Source organism: Pogona vitticeps, chromosome 2, assembly GCF_051106095.1.
Source record: "Pogona vitticeps strain Pit_001003342236 chromosome 2, PviZW2.1, whole genome shotgun sequence".
NCBI lineage: Eukaryota > Metazoa > Chordata > Lepidosauria > Squamata > Agamidae > Pogona > Pogona vitticeps.
The window spans coordinates 290,473,856-290,489,149 of NC_135784.1; the positions used below are offsets into that span (position 1 = coordinate 290,473,856).

The following is a 15,294-nucleotide window of genomic DNA, read 5'->3' on the forward strand; positions in this document are numbered from 1 at the left end:
GACTCGTCTATACACATTTATTGGCCCAAAGGGCGAAAATGTGATAGATTACATGGTTCTTTCACGTTCAGTATTGTCGTACTTTGAAAAATTAAAAATTCTTGGTAGGCCTGAGAGTGATCATATGCTAATTCAACTGGTGTTCATTTGTTACACAATTGGATTAAAGAACACAATTTGGAACGTGAAGGTGTGAAATCATAGAGTAAAACTTCACAAACAGTATAGGCATAGACTCCTTATGCAGAGGTGATAATAGAAACAATTATGGCTACTAGGGTGCATTATCCAGAAGACAGTTCATCAACATATGAATGTTTATGTAGGCTTGGACTAATAACAGATTACAATTGCAGAGAACGAGCCTCAATTCTCCCTCAGCCATGTAGATCACTGGGTGATTTTTTTCCATTCATATTTTTTATTAGATTTATAATAAAATATAACATACTTATATTATGTCCTCTGGTATGTAGGTACTCTCCTCAACAACTAGCAGGACAAAGAATTGGGGTCTTCTCTTATGGCTCAGGTTTTGCTGCTACTCTGTACTCCATAAAAGTTAGCCAAGATGCAACCCCTGGTAAGTAGAATCCCTGACATGTTAACATACATTGCTGTTTCTGATAGATGCGGACTGAAATCCTGTTCGTGTAAGTTCTTAACTTTATGGCTGATGGTGTCATCAACCTTATGCTGTGCAATTTACACAAACAGGATTTCTACCATGGAATCATTGATGTGCAATATGGAAAATATTCAGTTCCTGTTGGGAATGTGTACATGTGAAGATACAGCAGTCATGGATGAATGACTTGTAGTGTTCAGCCCTGCCCTCACCTGTCCGTCACAGCTGAGCAGTGGAAAAGGAGCCAATGAGTGAACGGAAGGTGGTTCTAAAGAGGGAGGGGCTGGGATATAAAGGGGGGTGTATGGAGTATGTGAGTCAGGGAGCCAGGAAGTCAGTGAGAGTAGGGTTCTGTGAGTCAGTGAGTTCAGTGAGTGAGAGAGATTGATTAGCAACTTGTGATTTACCTATTACATATTACTGATCAAATAAACAAGTTTAACTTTCAAAGTAACACATGTGTCATTGAATAATTGGTATTGAAACCACAATACCTGGTGGCAGCAACTAAGGAAGAAGAGTGAGCACCTCCTGGAGGTCTGAGATAATAGAGGCTTCGGCGCGCTTGCTACATGACTCTGCATACCTGAGGATTCTGTTGGATCATAGGAAAACCACCACAGAATTTGGGATTCTTGCAGTCTTAGTTTTCATTTTCTAAGAAATACCTACTTTGTGTAGCTGCCAAGACAGCGATATGTGGCACTCGTGTGTTTGAGCCTCTTGAATGCATGGTCTAACTAGTAGGTATGGTAGTCTGTTGTAGCACAAGAGAAACCAGAAGTTTTGTGGCATCTTTAAAAGTAACTAGTTCTATTTTTATAAGCTTTCTTGTGTCCAAGTTCCATTCATTTGAAGATGAATGCTTAGACACAAAAGCTTATAAAAATAATTAGTCTTAAAGGTGTTACAAGACTTGGCAGTCATTCACACTTATTGAAAAACACCCCTGACAATTGCTTTGGGTTTGGTTAACGGATGAAAAAAGGAGTCATCTAAGATTTTCCTTTGTGATGTCACTTTTTGAACGGTAGTGAATAGAAGGGGGTATCCTGTAGCCCATCTTGACTGCTGCTATTGGTGTTGTCAACATTTAGGTTGCTCTGTGCTGTGTAAAGCTTGGCATCCTTTTTCCTAATGGCAATGCTGGCACAGTATAGTGCAGCAATCTTGGGCCATTTCCTGTTTTTTTGAATTGAGGGTACAGAAGCACAATATCCTACATTCATAAACCAGAGTTTTTTTGAAGAATTGAGCAATAACGATCACGTGCCATCAAGTAAATTCTGACTTATGGCAACCCTTTTTCAGGGATTTCTAGGAAGAGAATACTCTGAAGTGGAATACAGTACTATTCTTCTGTGGGGGTATCCTGGCACTGTGCAGCTTGCCAAAGACCGTAGAGGCTGGCTCTTGTCCCAGGTGGCACAGTGGGGAAACAAAACTCTCTTAACTCCTCAGCCAGGTACTCAACTCACTGGGATATCTCTCTCAATCCCCCACAGTATCATAGGAAATTAGGAAATGGCTGTTTTCCATAATTCTGTTTTTTATGTCCATTTGCCTCATTATTGTTTGTGCAAAACGTGAAGCATGGCTTTAAAAAAACCACCAAAAAGTCACTGCTTTGTACTTTAGGCTCTTCCCTGGATAAAATAACAGCAAGTCTATCTGATCTAAAAGCACGGCTTGATTCAAGGAAATGTATCTCACCAGAGCTGTTTGCAGAAAACATGATGATTAGGCAAGAGACTCATCACTTAGGTAAGTGGGTGGTGGAGTGGCAGTTTTAGTGATGATGGGGCATTTATATTGGTTGGATCCAGACTTAATTTAGATCAGACCTATTGAAATGAGTGAAGCCTAATCATGACTAAGTCAACCCATGGTAAGTCTCCTCTTAAATTTGACTATAAGTGGAATTGCAATATATTATCTTTCTTGATGTCTGTTATAAGTTCAGAGATGATCTCTATTAAGCAAATATGAAATGATAAAGTAGACATTGTCCCTTTTTAAAAACAAGGAGTGTACTTTCAGATGCTATCCCGCTTAAAAAAAATAATTTGGATAAAATCTCATTTGATAGCAAATAAGGATGTCCCTATGATTTCAAGACCCAGCTTGTGTGTTCCACTCGACCAGCATTTCAGCCAAATGATGTTGAACCTGAGCATTGTACATTATGTGAGCAATGGAATAGGGCACATGAGTGCATTAACACCAGCTCAGTGGGTTAACTCAGAAGGGAGGTGTCTCCATTATTGGGATGGCTGAGGATGGGGGATAGTGAGCCTTCTCATATAGCCTTGAAGCGCAGAAAGAGGAAAGATGGCTTTTCATCTATTGACATTTACACTGGCAGAAGATAAAAGGAGCTAGAATCTTTAAAAAATAATCCTATTTGTAGGGAAGTTTGCTAACACTGGCAGTCAGCTGTCTATATTATATAGATCTCTGATTTTCTCTTTTTATAGCCAACTATATTCCAAAATGCTCAGTGGATGATCTCTCTGAAGGAACATGGTATTTGGTGCGAGTGGATGAGAAGCACAGAAGGACATATGCACGTCGTCCTGTGTTGGGTGATGGGCCATTGGAAGCAGGGGTGGAAGTTGTTCATCTGGGTCTTGCGCATGAGGTAAGCGTAAAGAGATCTTACTCCCTTTCTTAACATCTGAGGGCAGGTGTGCATGTAATAGGACCTATTTTTAAAATGTGATTTAAAACATGATGTCAGAGTGCATTCTTTAAGATTTTCAGACAGCAATTCCTAGAATTTTCAAACATTTCCAGATATTGCAATCCACAGACTGAAATCTGCACACTTGTAGGTTTTGCATCTCTTGGGATGAGCTTTTGAGTTATTTACCAATACCAACATCTTCTCCAGCTTTGCTTCCTGTTGATCTGTTTTTTTTTTTAAAGCTGTCATATTGCTTCCTGGGAGTTGGAGTTCTTTAGGAGACAACCTCTATAGAGCCTAATGAACATCAATCCTACAGTGTTCCAGAAGTACTACAGCAGCTAGCTAGCTAGCTTTCTGGCAAATCAGTAACTAGAAGCAAGGGTAAAAAAGCCAGTGCTGCAGATAACTAAGTCAAAAGCAAAGCCTACAGATACATAGATTTGGATGTATGGGCTGCAGTTTCTGGAAATACTTGCCAATTGCAATCCTAAAACATGAAAGAGCAGGTGCCTAACATTAGAAGCAAACTGCATAATTACTCATCCCTTTCCCCCACCTTCCCTTAACCATAAATGCACACACCAACAATACTTAAATCTTAGCCAGTTGCCTTGCTTAAGTGGAATTTACTAATATAGTAATTGTATGTCATCAAGTCAATCGTGACTTATGATGACCTTTTTCTGAGTTTTCTAGATAGAAAATACACAAAGTTTGGGCCCTTTGATAACTTTTCCTTCTTTTTTTCTCCTGTTTGCAAAAATAAATTACAGAATATTAAGAGCATATAGCGGAGTATGTCTGTATTTACTGTTCCAGTAAGTTGCATTCTTCAGTAATGTGTACACTTTGTCAAATCATACATACCCACCCCCCTTTCTTGAGCTTTTGTAATATAAATGTTCATGCAATATCTCAACAATTTCTGCATTTGGTTAGATTATCTCTTTTCTTGAACAAGTACCCATGTTCCAGGATTTTGCAAACAACTTTTTCCTACAATTGACAAAATATGAGGGGGTGCTGCTAAGTATTGAGCCTTTCCCAGAAAAAAATTAAGCTAGGAAGCTGTAACTGCCACACTATTCTACATATTTCCACAGGAAGTCAGTGCACTTGCGACATCTGTCCTGCAGCTTCTTAAATCCCTACAAATAAAATTATTCAGACTGCTGGTGTAACCACTCATTTGCAGCATTAGTTGCCTCCAGAACACTCCCAAATCGTTGTCCCTTTAGGTGTTTTTTTAATTTGGGGAACAGATAATAGTCAGAAGGAGCCAGGTCAGGAGAATAGGGTGGATGGGGCATCACTTGAAACCCTAAGGAGGTCAGTTCTGTCCTCCAGTGTATGACAAGGTGTTGTCATGCAACAAGATGACACCTTTGGAGAGCTTTCCTCTACATTTTTCATTGATGTTTTGCCTCAGCTTCGTCAATAAAACACAGTAATATTTTGCATTGATGGTTGAACCCTGTTGGAGGTAGTCCACCAGCAGAACTCCCTTCTTATCCCAAAAAAACTGTTGCCATTTGCTTCTGCACTGACCTTTGCACTCGGAACTTCTTTGGCCTGGGGGAACCACCTCCATGATCATGTCATGGATGGCTTTCACATTTGCAGGCACAGAGATAGAAACGGGCCTTCCACTGGGTTTCTCACTTCCAACACTGAAATAGCCAGTTTAAAAATTGACAACGCAACATTTAACTGTTGCATATGAAGGGCCACTGTCACCCATAGTTTGTGACATTTCCTCATGGATCTGCTTTGCACCTTTCCCTTGGAGAAACAGGAACTTGATTGTGGTCCTATGCTCTTCAACACTGAACTTTTCTGGAGGTGCCGCCATGTTCACTTTGGACCGGAAAATGAAATTTAAGTTAAAATCATTGGTAGTTGATTTTTGCACCATTGAATATAAACAAATTGGCCAATGCACCCTGCAATTTATAGCTTCCTAGCTCAATTTTTACTAAGGCTCAACACTTATCAGCACCCCCTCGTAACAACAAAAAAACCCTTCATATTCTCAGTCCTTTGATATCACATTTTCTAAATTACGATGCTTTCCCAGTGTTTAGAACTCGTAGGAAGATCCGTTGCCTTGAGCAAAGCATGCTTTTTGCAGTAAAATTGATTTTTTAGCTCTTATTAAGCTTGGTTGTTTTCCAGTACCAGGACAGAGCAACTTCTGAGAATCAGTAGGAGGGCTTTTCCTCCCCAAGACAGTAGGAAAACTCTATCCCTGATGTTTGGGAGGTGGAACTGCCCCCTCCCTCAAATGGCAAACTACATTCCCACTTTTGGGCATACAGGTTGCCATTTGTATATAATTTCAGGACCTTCTTATGCCTGTTTCAGACTTCCTTTTAAAAGCAAAGCTGTTCACTTGCCGTATTTTTAAATGCCTTTTTTAGTTTAAAACTAGTGGACAGGGAAGTTATGAAATAACATAAACATGGAAAATTATTCCCTCCAGAGGCTTTGCCATTTTGGGACTCAGGGAAATATTTATCCAGAGTGTCTGGGTTTTACTTTGCCCACCCTATCATATACCATTTATAGTCTTATACTGGACTTGCACTGGATTTGGAAGAGCTAGTAACAGATTGTTTTTCTTGATTTCCATGCTCCAAAATCAGAAGCCTCCTCACCTGCTTTTTGTTTTTGCTGCTGAAAGATATCTAATTATTATTCATTGTTATTGATACAAAAGAAATCTGGGACATGATGGTGATTGGTTTTTCTTCTGTCACTGATCTTTCCATTTCAGATAAATTGTCCATTCTATCATAAAAAGACCATTGCAAAATGTCAGGTTTGAAAATCTGAAGAAAAACATGTCTGCAACCTGACGTTCTCTGAATAACTCTTCAGATGAGAGGACTGCCATTTTCACCCATATCTAAATGTTTGTAGCTAAAATCCTGTTCTGTACGTTATGCTGCATAACATACACACTGCAATGTGTCGGAAATGACACTTTTCTGATCCTCCCCCAGAGGTCCCAATGCTCCCATGAACCCCCTTCATCATGAAGAAGGCATTGGGGGCTGCGGAATGGGGCGCATGCCTTAATTTACAAAAATCACCATTGCCAATAAAGTCATCCTGCTAGTGGCGAGTTTTAGAAATGAAAGACTTTGTTCTGTGCCTCCCAACAGCTTCACTTTGATGAAGTGGATTCTATGGGAACTGCAGGCCCTTTGAGGGTGGGTGGGGATCAGGTTTTTTTAATTTTTGGAAAATTGCTGCAGCTGATGGAGGTCATCAGCTTTATGTGGCATAACTTAAGAGAACAGAATTTCAGCCTATACATCTTCTCTGACTTGGAAAACTTCCTAAGTGTCTCATCAGGTTGAAATCCCTCATTGTCAACTAAAGATTTTAGTGGAATATTGTCTGAAGAGATGGTTTGATGCTGTTCCCTCTTGTCTGATTGCTATTTCAAAAGAAACTGGGAACACCTAAAATGCATTTAACTGGTAACTGCTTTTTAATGTGTCCTGATGTGTGTTTTACCCCCCCTTTCCCTTTTCTTCCCTCCAGCATATCCCCAGCCCTGCCAAGAAAGTACCAAGAATTCCTGCAAAAACAGACTCTGAAGCAGTCGCTGTTTCCCTTTCCAATGGGGAGCATTAGGATACCTCTATGAGGTGGGAGCTGAAAAGATGAGGGGAGAGGTGGGGTTGTACATGGGATTAACTGTTATTACCCACATTCTTCTGTACAGTGCTGCTTAATTAGAGCATGAAAAATTGTTATTTCTTGAGGCTCTGTCTTTTGATGCTGTTTGTTGACATTTGTAGTTTCATAACACTAAAGGTTCTCGTGCTTCTTGGGACGGAAATTACCAAGGGCTCTTTCTGGTTGTTCTTAGTCATGGTTCAGAACCTAGGTACTTTAATTTTAGGCTCAGGAAAAATACAGTTGTTCTTCCCACCCCTCTTGGCCCATTTTAAAATAAAATCCCAACGAAGTTTGTAAATTATCATCCAGAAAAGAAGCAAGACTTCTTTTTAAAAGCCATTATTGAGAGAAATAATGTGATCTAAAGCCATGTATGCATGTCATCTTAGTCTTAAATGTTGGGGTCCTATGTGCCTTAACAGTGTAAGCACCCTGTCTCTTAAATAGAAACCTTGTTCTACCCCTTAAAGTACCCCATGGGTTTGGGGAAGGTGCAAATGATTTGTTTTTTCAAGGTGCTAATAATTGGAGAATATTTTTTTTCCAATTGCCATTATTAGCTCAAATCTAGTCGGAAAGGTGACTGTGATTACAAATAATCTGGATGCCAATTGTTTGGTCATATTTAAAAAACTCCTCCCCTTTCCTGAAATAGGATTTTGTAGTACTTTCAGAGCTAAAAGGTACATGCATTTGAGAGTGAACGACATCCACCCACCCCTGTTCTTATGGCAGAACATGGGAATGGGGACTGGTTGGCTTCTTAAAATGTTTCCAACACATACTTTCAGACCTCTCCCATGTCACCTTTTATAAAGGTTACCTGAGAGTTGGTTTTGCACACTCAGCTTCCAAAGAACTTGTCAAATGTTCAGCCTAAGAATGGACTGATCCTGAAAATTTTCCTTGTCAGGCCTTCTCTACATATGTTGTGGGATTCTTGGCAACAGATACAGCTTTGAGCACAACTAGATGTGGCTTCTGTTTCAATCTTATGTAAAGCCATTCTCATTTCTGTAGTCTTCTAAGCACATACTGTAAGAAAAGCAGTACTATGTCTGCCCTCTTGAGTGGAACAAAACCCTCTGGAGAGCTCTGTATGTTGGCCCACAAGAGAAGCCTGTCTAAGGCTGCAGCAGGAGGAGCATGGTCCATAGCTTGTAGGTTCTGTTTCGCTGGCAGGTTCTTCTGCTTCAGATTTATCCGTTGATTTTTGTACACCTACTTCAGAGGAAATACTTTGGCCATTGTATTGGCCACTGTAGTATCTATAGGTTCTGTAGTGGGAGTCCATTGGCCATGTTGGGTAGGCCTAAATGAACTGGAACTAAAGGGAAAAAAAGCTCCTCGCTTGTAAAATACTTTGTATTTACATTAAACTTACAGTTTGCCCTATTCTATTTTGCTTTAACACAACAGCACAAACAAGTTTGTCTAGTAAGATTTGCAAGAACCAATATGTACCATGCTAAGATGCAAGGTTTTGGTGTTATGTAGCTTGTTTTAGAAAAATGCTATTGACTAAGGTTTGATAATCTCAACAACTGTACATCATCTTGGACATGCTTTGACTTAACATGACTTGATAAACAAATGGGCTCTAAAGTGCTGTGACTGCATGTGACAAAGGAGCAAAGGACAGGTTTGAAGTATGTTCACATGTTGTCAGAAGCATATCAAGTCCATTGCAGGCAATGGACAGGCAAAAAAAAACCCCATTGCACAAAATGTAATCTTTGTAAACCTCACAAATGATGAGGCAGATGCCTTGTAAAATAAATGTTGAGCTGTTTGAACTACTGGCATTAGTTTTGTCATTCATTTTATCCTAATACAACTTAAGCCTGACTGTGAGCAATTTGTCATTGCTGGCACTTGGGGATGCAGATCTAATTACAGTAAGCAGAAGAGTCATTAACGCCCCTTTCCATGTTCAAGCCTTGCAGTTCTAGAACTGGGAGGAGAGGAGCATGGCGAACCGTAACATCTGTTTAATATTAATCTGGCTCTTCTTTTGGTTCAAAGAAATCAGTAGATTTTTGTTGCTTCAAAACAGGTGAAAGATTATTGGTGCATTTAACAATAAACAAGTGTTTGTGACATGGTTATGAGTCTTTTCACCTTCTGCCAGTGGGTCCAGAAGGGGTCTCCAATCTTCTAACAGGAACGGGTTGCCATACCTACAGTTCAATGGTTCCAGTAAATCAGCAGAGGGACCCAGTCTTTCACGGTCTGCCCCGCAAACCTTCCAGCAAGGGGGAGGGGGAATATCCCTTCTTCTGTAATCCGCTTCCTTTTTAGGCACTCTCAGCCTCTCCCATAATCCTGTCCAGGGATCCTCCATCCACACCCATTCCCAGTCTGGCGGCTACTGACTCTCCTTCCTTTTTACCTCACCTGTTCCTGCCTCAAACTCCACCCTCTTTTTCCTCTCCTTTCCTGCCTTTTCCTCATGGTCATACCCTGCAAGTTCTCAGTCAACTCCTCTATTTCTGTCCCTTGCTGAGCTTCTGCCGCAGGTTCTGGGGCTGGCTGGGGACTCTCCTCCTTATTCTTCTTGTGGGGGAGGGATGGCTCTCCAGCGAGTGGGCATCCCTCTCGCCTTCTGTCTCACAAGATGGTGTTTATCTATGAGGGAATCTAAATTTTGGTGTAAGGAAGCATCTCAAAAATATTGAGGCCTATTTAGATAACACAAAGGTGTGTCCTTTGAACTTCAAGCGGATTAAACATATCTATTCCATGCACAGTGTTAACCTTTGCACAGTCAGAGGTGAGCTATTTCTCTGAATTGTCCTGGGTGCTGTAAAGTGACAAGTAGAGAGCTAACTTTTGGGACAGTGGTAAAGGAAGCTACTCCCAACCTTGCTTTCACAGTGTTGTGCACGCTATTTGTGGACACATTCTGATTTGGATAACCTGCATTTACCTACAGAAGAACTTTAAATCCAGAATTCACACATATTGGTCTCAACTTTGAAATGATTTCAGAATACACATTACTGATCAGTGTTCAGCAGTATCCTGATGTGAACAGCCATGATGTGTCATCAGGAAAATAAGTTCTTGGTCTCTGCTAAACTGCTTGGTTGTATGCCTAGCTAGGTTTAATGGTGTTTGTTCGTTTTCTCTTTGTTACCATCCCCCAGTGAAAAGAACACCGTTCATTACAACTTGAAGCAAAAGTAAACCCATGGATCAGAACTTGCCTACATTGGCCTTTATTATTATTTTTTAAAAGTTAAGGTGATTGCAGATGTATTTTTGCTCTAAACTGGATACTATATTGTAAAGGTAAACATGCTTTGTATGCGTATATCTAAACACCAGAATTTGAGCAGCCTTGACTATCTTCAGTCCTTCCTCTGACACATTGGATTCTCAGCAATAGAACCAGAGCCTGCTGTCAGGGATGAGGATTGTCAGATCTTACCCCACATCTGGTTGTAGAATATAAACTGGATTCAGGTACTTTCCAGGGACACAAAAGGACCTTTGGACCTAAGCCAAAGAGACTTAATTCTACAAGCATTTAGATCTTTAAATTTTTTAAAAATTAAGTACAGTGGTGCCTCGCTTGATGAGGATAATCGGTTCCAGCAAAATAGCTGTAGAGCGAAATCCTCGTCAAGTGAAATAAAAAAGCCTATTGAAATGCATTGAAAACCGGTTCAATGCATTCCAATGGGTGAAATACCTCGGCGTCCAGCGAAGATCCTCCATAGGGCAGCCATTTTCTGACGCCTGTGCAGCAAAAATCTGTCCTGATCACAGCAGGGAGCCATTTTGAAAACCCGACGATCAGCTATTTTGATCGTCGTAATGCGAAGAATCAGTTCCCAAAGCAGGGAACCGATTGTCGTAAAGCAGATTTTGCCCATTTAAACGTTGTGAAGCAGATTCGTCATCAAGCGGGGTACCACTGTACCTGGAAGGCAAGGATGTAGGAATGTAAAATGTTTCAATAATCCCACATGCAGTTCTAAACTAGTGAGAAGTCAGCTGCTTGGATTGTTAAATTCTTAATTAAGAGACTTGCAATGTTTGTGTTCCCTTTGAGAGGTATGTTTCATTCTAGCCCTTTGATCCATGCTTAACTTGTAGTGAAAAGCAAAGTTCTTTTCTGCTGACTGATGGCCATTCTGTGTAACTGTAAAGTCTACTCATGCTGTTGGTTGCTACTTTGCTAAATTTGTTTTGTTGCAGTCACCCTGGATTCCACCGCTGCTGTTGCTTTGCCTGTTCTCCTGAAGTGGTAGGGCTATGAAACAAATAATCTGTAGTGGAGTACAGATTACCACAATTACTATAAGCCCTCTTTTCCCTTTCTGAGCTGCTACAACTTTGCATCTTCCAGCAGCGAGCTGCTTAGAAAATGCAAAATTAGTATACTACCACCAGATATATTTGATCATGTTGTTGTTTAGTTGTTAAGTCATGTCTGACTGTGACCCCATGGACCAGAGCACGCCAGGCCCACGTATCTTCCACTGCCTCCACTATTTCATTGTGGATAGACTGCAAACCCACTGATGGGCCCACAAGCAAAGCAGCAGCTGCTGAGAGAATCAGACTGAGAATCAAAAAATTGTCTGGAAAATTTCAGGATTGATTTGGTTCCTAGCTGCCCCACTGAGACAGTGAATGGTTTTAAAATTGAGTAGTTTTAGCTATTATTTCTCCCCACTGCCAACCTGCCATGTTTAGATTTCTGAGGTGGTGACCATTCCCTTCCTTACTCCCTAATTAAAGGGAATTAACTTCGCCTACTCTATGTAGGCTCTCTTTAAATAGGGCTGACACACCGGAGAACAAGCTATTAATAACGTTCTCTACTGCTTGCAGAGGGAAGCATTAGGTCTTCAGAGAGTAATAGGAAGGAAGGCTTTGATTGAACATTAGAAGAACCAACTTGAATGCAATAGCAGTTCAACGGTGGGACTCATTACCTTGCAGGCTGGTGGTATCCTTCATTGGAGGTTTTTTAAGCAGAAGGTAGGTAGACATCTGTTGAGGTCAATCTATCTGGACTTTCTGTAGCAACCAGATGGTAAAAGCAGGATGCTTACAAAGAGTGTTGTAAACAACTGCTGGAGAGCTCAGGTATATGGCTGAAGAACCAGAGGTTGGGAGTTTAATTCCCCACCGTGCCTCAGAGACAGGGGCTGCACTCAATAATTCATAGGGTCTCTTCCAGCTCTGCAGTTGTAGGACTAGGTCATACTGTCAATTAGTGCTGTAATTAACAAGACCAACCCACTAGCAATCAAAATGATTAGGAAAACATTCAAAAATTTTGTTCAAATAGCATGGTGGAATGATGATGTCTTTTTTCACCATCACAACTCCTTTAAAGCAAGACATATGCAATATATTGCTTATTTTAATATGGTTTAGTAACTAAATGCTCACTGCTGTTAGCTTTAAAATACTGTACTGTCTTTTATGATGTAAGTCACGCCCCCCCTCCAAATCAAACAAACCCATTCCAGCAGGGACTTAAAAACACACTGCAAGACCCATCAGAAACGTGATTAATCTGTTCCACTAAAAACACAAAAACATACCACAAGACCCATCACAGCATAGAAACATAACCCCACCACCCAGCCCAAGCCCATGCTGCAAAACCCACCCAGAACTGGTAGTACTTTACCAGGCAGTCCAAAGCCTCCTCCGAACGCACACTCTCAAACTGCTGGAGGGAAAGAGCTACAAAGAAGCAGCCTCTTCGCTGGCCAACAGTACATTTGAATTCCCCGTCTTTTTTCCAGTCGTAACTCAAAGCTCCGGTTGCAAGTCAAAGCAAAATTTTGCAGCCAGAGCTGGTCGTAATTCAAATTGGTCACAAGTCAGGACTTTCATAAGTCGAGGCACCATTGTACTACAGAAGCCAGAAGCACAATTACTTAAATCTCTGTGATATGTTAATGTGTGAGTACACTCAGGGGGTCCTCCTAAATGACCATGGTAACCCTCAATTCACACAACTATTCCCAAATGGATCACAGGGCAACTTCATTCTATGTAGGTTTACTCCTAAGCAAGCCCTATGCAGGTCACTTAGACTTACACCATGACCTGAAAGAAGAAAAAATAATTTTTCAATGACTGCTAGCAATGATGGCTGGGGAATTCTGGAAACTAGTCCAAAAGAACAACCACATCTGTCCCTAATGCAACAATGTTTAGAATCACAGATTTACAGCTATAGCATTATACACACCTACCCTGGGAGTAAGCACCACTAAATACAATGGGGCGGACTTCAAACTGAGAAAATATCCTTTGGTTTACACTTTACTCTTAACATTTCTTATCTAGCTTGACTTTTCATATACAGTGGTGCCCCGCTTGACGCTTACCCCACATGACGTTGAAATCGCTTTACGATGAGTTTTTTGCGATCGCTATTGCAATCACAAAATGGTTCAGATGGGGTTTTTTCGCTTGACGTCGATTAGGAGCCTGCTTCAAGGCTAAAAGACTATTTTTCTGGCTCTGCAAAATGGCTTCCCTTCGTAAAATGGCTTCACTCCCTTCACAAAATGGCTGTTTTCTGGACCCCTGCTTTGGAAGACAGCGATTTTAAACAGCTGATCGGTGGTTCTCTATGGGCAATCTTCACTGGACGATGAGGTATATCCCCATTGGAACACATTGACCGATTTTTAATGCATTCCAATGGTGTTTTTTTTTTTTTTTTTTGCTTGATGACGATTTCGCTTAACAGCGATTTTCCTGGAACGGATTATCGTCGTCAAGCGGGGCACCTTGTTCTGTGCCATTTTTATTTGAATTTTTTTTTTAGTAGGAAATCATACATGAGAAGTCTAAGGCATCATTTTTTAAAAAGTTTATTTCAAAATTACAAAAATGCTAAGAGAAAGAGCACACTGGTGTCAAATCAAACATATCTCTAAGGTTTGCTGAATATTGAACCAGCTATGCTGTTTATAAAATTAAACAGAGCTTAGATGAATGTTTGAGGCCTCGGTAAGTAGAATGTTTTTTTGTCTCTTGCTCTGTGGGTTCTGGTTGGGTGATTATAGGAACAGCCTCCATGGCCCGTTTCTTTTGGACCCTATGTAAAACAATTCTGTAGATCCCAGTTATTGAGCTGTGAGAATCTCTCCCACGGTTGTTTTGAATAAGTTCCTCTGTGATTCCCAAATTGTTCAGGACATTTTTTACCTCAGCATCTTCCTCTCGGAGTGTTCCATTCTCTGACAGATATTTTGGATCCAATTTAAATGGCTCCAAGGGCTTCGGATATTGCACTCCCTTCATCCACTCGCTGCTCATTATGTGCTCGATGGAATAGCGCTCCAACGGTACTGGCTGGAGGACCCCCCGGATCAGCTCCTGGCAAGGTTTTGACAGGAACGGTGGGAATACATACATCCCCTCAAGAATGCACTTCTTCAGTTTGGCCACTGTGTCTGCCCGAAAGGGCATGAGTCCTGTTGTCATGAAATAAAGAAGAATGCCTAGTGCCCAGATGTCCACATAAACCCCAATGTAGCTTTCGTCTTTGAAAAGCTCTGGGGCGGCATAAGGAGGAGAACCACAGAAGGTGTTAAGGGCCTCTTCTTTTCGACTAATGGTACTGAATCCAAAATCTCCTACTTTAACACAGGTGTTACTGGTGTAAAATACATTTTCTGCTTTCAGGTCCCGGTGAATGATGTTCTTTTCATGCTGTCAGGCAAAATATAAAGAAATGAAGTACAGTCAAAAACAGATCCACTAGGAGGCAGGGCTAGGCAAATTGTATCTCCAGAAGCTTCTTGGGGCGCAGTCTTCTCATTTTAATACTCTTATATGCTTTTGCCCCTCTCTGGGCCTGCTTTTGGGCCTGAAAGAGCCTCCATTAAAAACAGAAAGTGTCCTTCAAGGTTGTGAAGGTGGGCAAAAATAACCCAAAGACCAAAGATGGTGTTGGGGTGTTCTTTCTTTACACTATAATTCCCAGAATACCGTATTTTTCCATGTATAAGACTACTTTTGTCTAAAATCTTTAGACTAAAAATTGAGGGTCATCTTATACATGGAAGTAAGCTGAGGAGAGAGAGAAAATGGAGGGGAACACAGGGATCAAAGTGATCCTGCAGGGCTTTGATCCCTTTTCCCCCTACACTTGCTAAGCCCCACGTAGATTTCTTAATTTTGGGTTAGAAAAGTGGAGGGGTGTGTCTTATACACGAAAAAATACAGTACCTCACCCAGAAGGGTCAAGATATTCTGGGAGTTGTAGTCTAAAAATGCAAACTTTTCCTATTTC

At 40.9% G+C, this 15,294-nt stretch overlaps 2 protein-coding genes across 14 annotated transcripts in view; one reads left to right on the plus strand and one right to left on the minus strand.

Moving 5' to 3' along the window:
- Positions 1-8,809, plus strand: part of HMGCS1 (3-hydroxy-3-methylglutaryl-CoA synthase 1) — a 32,066-nt gene extending 23,257 nt beyond the window's left edge. For 9 of the 11 annotated variants that reach the window (XM_020783613.3, XM_020783615.3, XM_078384454.1 and 6 more), the window contains 4 exons: positions 477-583; positions 2,267-2,392; positions 3,106-3,269; positions 6,870-8,809. In XM_020783613.3, coding sequence (XP_020639272.3) covers positions 477-583; positions 2,267-2,392; positions 3,106-3,269; positions 6,870-6,962 — 490 coding nt within the window. In that variant the 3' untranslated portion in view covers positions 6,963-8,809. Of the gene's footprint in view, positions 1-476; positions 584-2,266; positions 2,393-3,105; positions 3,270-6,093 lie in introns of all 11 variants that reach the window. The other 2 variants (XM_078384456.1, XM_078384451.1) reach the window with 1 other exon arrangement.
- A 5,042-nt stretch (positions 8,810-13,851) lies between these two features.
- NIM1K (NIM1 serine/threonine protein kinase) overlaps positions 13,852-15,294 on the minus strand; it is a 47,558-nt gene continuing 46,115 nt past the window's right edge. For all 3 annotated transcript variants that reach the window (XM_020783572.3, XM_078384457.1, XM_072992790.2), the window contains exon 4: positions 13,852-14,711. In XM_020783572.3, the coding sequence (XP_020639231.3) occupies positions 13,965-14,711 (747 nt within the window). In that variant the 3' untranslated portion in view covers positions 13,852-13,964. The remainder of the gene's footprint in view (positions 14,712-15,294) is intronic.